At 28.6% G+C, this 4,429-nt stretch overlaps 1 protein-coding gene across 1 annotated transcript in view; it reads left to right on the forward strand.

Moving 5' to 3' along the window:
- The first annotated feature begins 1,643 nt into the window (after positions 1-1,643).
- The window catches only part of LOC108685721 (sorting nexin-29), a 15,396-nt gene continuing 12,610 nt past the window's right edge, over positions 1,644-4,429 (forward strand). The window contains exon 1 of the mRNA XM_018190709.1: positions 1,644-1,808. Within this exon, the coding sequence (XP_018046198.1) occupies positions 1,644-1,808 (165 nt within the window). The remainder of the gene's footprint in view (positions 1,809-4,429) is intronic.

The following is a 4,429-nucleotide window of genomic DNA, read 5'->3' on the forward strand; positions in this document are numbered from 1 at the left end:
CATTAATAAATTATACACGTATAATTATAATAAGGCAATAGAAAAAAATTCTTAAAAACTAATATCTATTTATATGTAGACAATTGTTTTTTGCATTAACTTATATAAAATTTAATCTTGAATGAATATTCGGGAATAGGATAGATACACTGAGAGAAAAGTATTAATATTTATGACTATAATTTCATGTTAAAATAATTACGATTAGAAAGTTCATTTTCATGCTTACTACTTTAAAAAAACATTATTGTTCAATTAATGTAATCGCAATTACAATGTATACAACTATTCTTTAAAATTAATTTACCATTTATGTGATAATAATAATAATAAAAAATTTATTTAAAAAAATTAAAGATTTCCAAATAGTATGTGCGACTTAGCATTAATAGCATAATTGACTATATTTGTTCGTTAAAATTATTATGAATATATTGTCCCAAAAAATGACTATAAGTTATAATTAAATTATAGCAGTTGTAACCATTTTTTTTTCTCAGTGTATTTAATGATACGAATACCATGAGTCAATTTGAGTAAGAGCAAATATAAAGATAAAAAGTAAATATAAATATTTTCATTATCAAAAGTATTTGTTTTTTATCATATATAATTATATTCTTCATCCGAGTATTTATTCACGATGTTCACATAATTTTTATCTTTTGATCTTTCTTCTTTTATTATACATAACGTATCTTCTATTTCATCATTACTACTTATTTCTAATTCATTTGTAATAAATAATGTTAGTCTTTCTTTATCCACCATTTTATAATTTTTTGTTATCTAACTAGTTTTTGTTCATACATCAAACTGCATTGACAAATGTTAGTGCAATATTTCTTAAACTCGTTCGGTTCATTCGATTGGTCCGAATACAAATTCAGCACTACACTGGGTACTCAGTTTTCATTTGCCGAATAGAGCAACTTAAACGCATTAATGTGCACAACTGAATGCGTAGTGTCGAAGAAGTTCACACTTAGTGCGCACTAGTGCACCGAATGTGTTATAAATTTTATATTTATTTGAAATATGAAATCAAAAAATTGTATAATATCGATTTGAATGCAATCAATGCATTATCGGATAAGACGATAAGCAATTAAGCTACTGAAAACGATTTATCGAAATATTAATTATGTGATCGATGATGTATTTATATCTAATGTGAACGCAAGAATAAACCAGCACCTGAATTTTATTGATAAATTTCATTTCACCGTCATTTTTTAATTGATTTCAGTTGACTTAGAGTGGCTTCAAATTAAAAAGAATCACTGTGATTAACTTAATCCATGCGACTGTATTATGTTAATGTGGATAATATTTGTAGTTTGTTCGGAGCACACATACATGCTTTATTCTTACAAATAAATTTATTCTTTAGAATTAATAATATATTTATTGGAATATTTTCTGATTTTATCATAAAAAATTGCTTTTGGAAAGCATATATCACTAGAAATGCGATTTGTAGAAAAATTAAAGTTAGTGAGATATATGTACAGAAAATAGTTTTCATTTTAAAGTCTTCGTAAAAAATTTATCCAAATGCATTACATTGCAATGTACTCTGGAACGTTTTATTGCAATATAACAAAAAGCGGACATCTTAATATTATTGGAATCTTGCAGCAATGATTCAGCAACGTTTCACAACCACCATGCAATATTGCAATGTTTCTGCAATCTTTCTTGTGCTGTATGGATTTATAAGCAAGTCTTCTTCCGCGGACCATAAAATTCAAGAAATTGATGACAAAGCAAAACAGATTGCATCAACAGCGAAGCATCCAGAATATGTCAGTTTATGCTGTTAGATTAATATCGTTTGCCGAATGGCCTCGGACAGTGTTACAAACTAAAGAAGAAATGGCAATTGCTGGTTTTTTTACACGAGAAAAGGCAGTGAAACATATGTTACCATCATGTACAGTGCGGTGAAGAAGTAAAAGATTGCAGCCAGATGATAATGTCCTTGGATAAACCATGCCAAATATTATAGTTCGAAGAGTATTTTGTGTATTAATTAAAGAGCTGAATTTTTTAAGAAATGTTAAAATAAGCATTTAATACATTAAATTAATAAATAAAATATATTTATTTTTATTAAAATTATACAATTTATATGTTATTTGTTAAATATTTTTAATATGTTAAATATTTTTGAATCTAAAAAATTCATAATAAATCAATTGAAAAATTATGAAATAATTGTTGTAGTTTAAACGTATTTATAATATCAATATCAAATTGTTTGATTTAAAAAAAAACATATCACCTCATGTAAGGCTATTGAATGATCTGAACGAAAAGAGTTTGAGAAAATAATGCATGAGAACGAAAAGATTGCCAGCAAAAGCTTTCAAAGCGCAGCCTGCAATTCTAAAAAAACCATACATTTACGATAACATAATATGTTACGATAACATAAAAAAGCTATTTTATGCAAAATTTGTTTAATAAAAACCTGTTTAATAGAAATAGCTTTTTTACCATGTGGATATGTGAAAAATGTGCCACAAATATATTATGGTATGTGCCATAAAATGATTAAAGACTCTTCAACGAGTGTATATTATCAGATAGCAACATGTTGCTACTAAGAATCTTATTCTTGAACAAATATCGTATACGAAAATTCGTATACAATCGATCACCAATCACAATCGAGAAACTGTCATGTTTCGTATGCGAAAATTATTTATATGTGCTCAAAAATAGTGCCCCAGAATTTGTTTAGCTCTTTTTAGCCTCTTCGGAGAGCTGAGACTCGCTTATGTTTTTGCATTTGGTAGGAGTTTGCATTCTTACTTCTTAGAGTTTGTCAACTCATACTCTAAGGGGACTTATAGTTTAACGCCGAATCCGAACGGCGAATGCGAAAAATCGCATATACGAGGCGCAAGTAGAATCGGACCCGAATTCACAAATCACGAGTCGATCGCACTGAGTGGCGAGCCAACGATTCACGATATAATAACTTGTATGCCTTTCAACAAACGATACAAGTGACACTATGTGACACAATCATTACATTCTTGTTATTTGCCATTGTTAAATAAAATGATATGATCAATGTGTCGAACTGCTTATTGGAAGACACATTTTGAGTACCAACAATTGTCAGCAGTTTGCCAATAACTTTAAAATCGTCATCATCAAAATTCATATTTCTGCCATCATGTTGCCATAATAATATGCAGCATTATACAATGCTGTCATATTGCCGATGACACAAGATAATATTGCTGCAGTTATCTTGCTGTTGAACTGCTGACAATACATATATATATTGTTGCTTACATGTTGCTACAATATCGATATATTCGAAATCGTGAAGACAAATCTATGACAAATTGACAGCATCATAAGCAATCATAGATTAGTGCGATTTTTGCTGAGACACGCTTTGTTATCTGAGTTATGTCATTCAGTTTTTTTTTGTTTAAAAGTATTTTCTAATGATAACTAAGGCCAGATAGCAAAGCGTGTCTCAACACAATCGGACAAATCTGTGATCCTATGGCTCACATGGCTCAGCATAGCTCGGTGTAGGTCATTATAGCTTGGAATTAAAGCCTCTATGTAACCGCGATTTTAATCTTTTTATATCAATTTCGAGACTGATCCTGTGACGAGACTGACGAGCCTAGGCGAGTCAAGAGGGACTACGATCAGCCATGCCGAGCCATTACCTTTATGATACTGGCAACTTGCTGTAGATTTGTTTTGAACGATTTTAAATATACCGACATTATAGCAATACGTTAGCCATAATAACATATATATATTGCCAGCAGTTTAATAGCAAAACAATTGCATCAATATTAGTATCGGCAATATAATAGCATTATTTATTATTCTGCATATTATTATAACAATAATATGACGATAATATGACGAATTTTGATGATAACGATTTTAAAATTGTCGACAAATTGCTTGCAAGTTGCTACCTAAAGTTGTCATACCATGAAGGCATAAAGCTAGTAACAAATACGGACTCTCGGTTGCTGCAATTCTAATTATAACAATATAGCAACACGTACGCATGTCCAAAAATGAGACATAAAACGTCTCAAAGACATTTTTTAAAAAGATGTTTTATATCTCAATTTAACTTATTTTTATAAAACTTTATTTTTATAAAATAAAAGTTTTTCTTATGTATTCTTATGTCTCAATTTTGAACTTTTTGTTGTTAGCAATACATACTCAACAAACAATATGCCAGTAACAAGATAAACACACGTTATAATTACTATCTGAGAACTCGTATTGACTGTAGTAAATATAAATTGGAATGAAAAAATGATTTTAGTTCTTAATTTTTATGTTAAATTTATATATTGAATATTAATATATATAAATATATTTATATCTATATTTATATATATTTATATTTATATTTATATCTATA

This window comes from Atta colombica, unplaced genomic scaffold (genome assembly GCF_001594045.1).
Source record: "Atta colombica isolate Treedump-2 unplaced genomic scaffold, Acol1.0 scaffold1, whole genome shotgun sequence".
In the NCBI taxonomy this organism is placed as follows: Eukaryota; Metazoa; Arthropoda; class Insecta; order Hymenoptera; family Formicidae; genus Atta; species Atta colombica.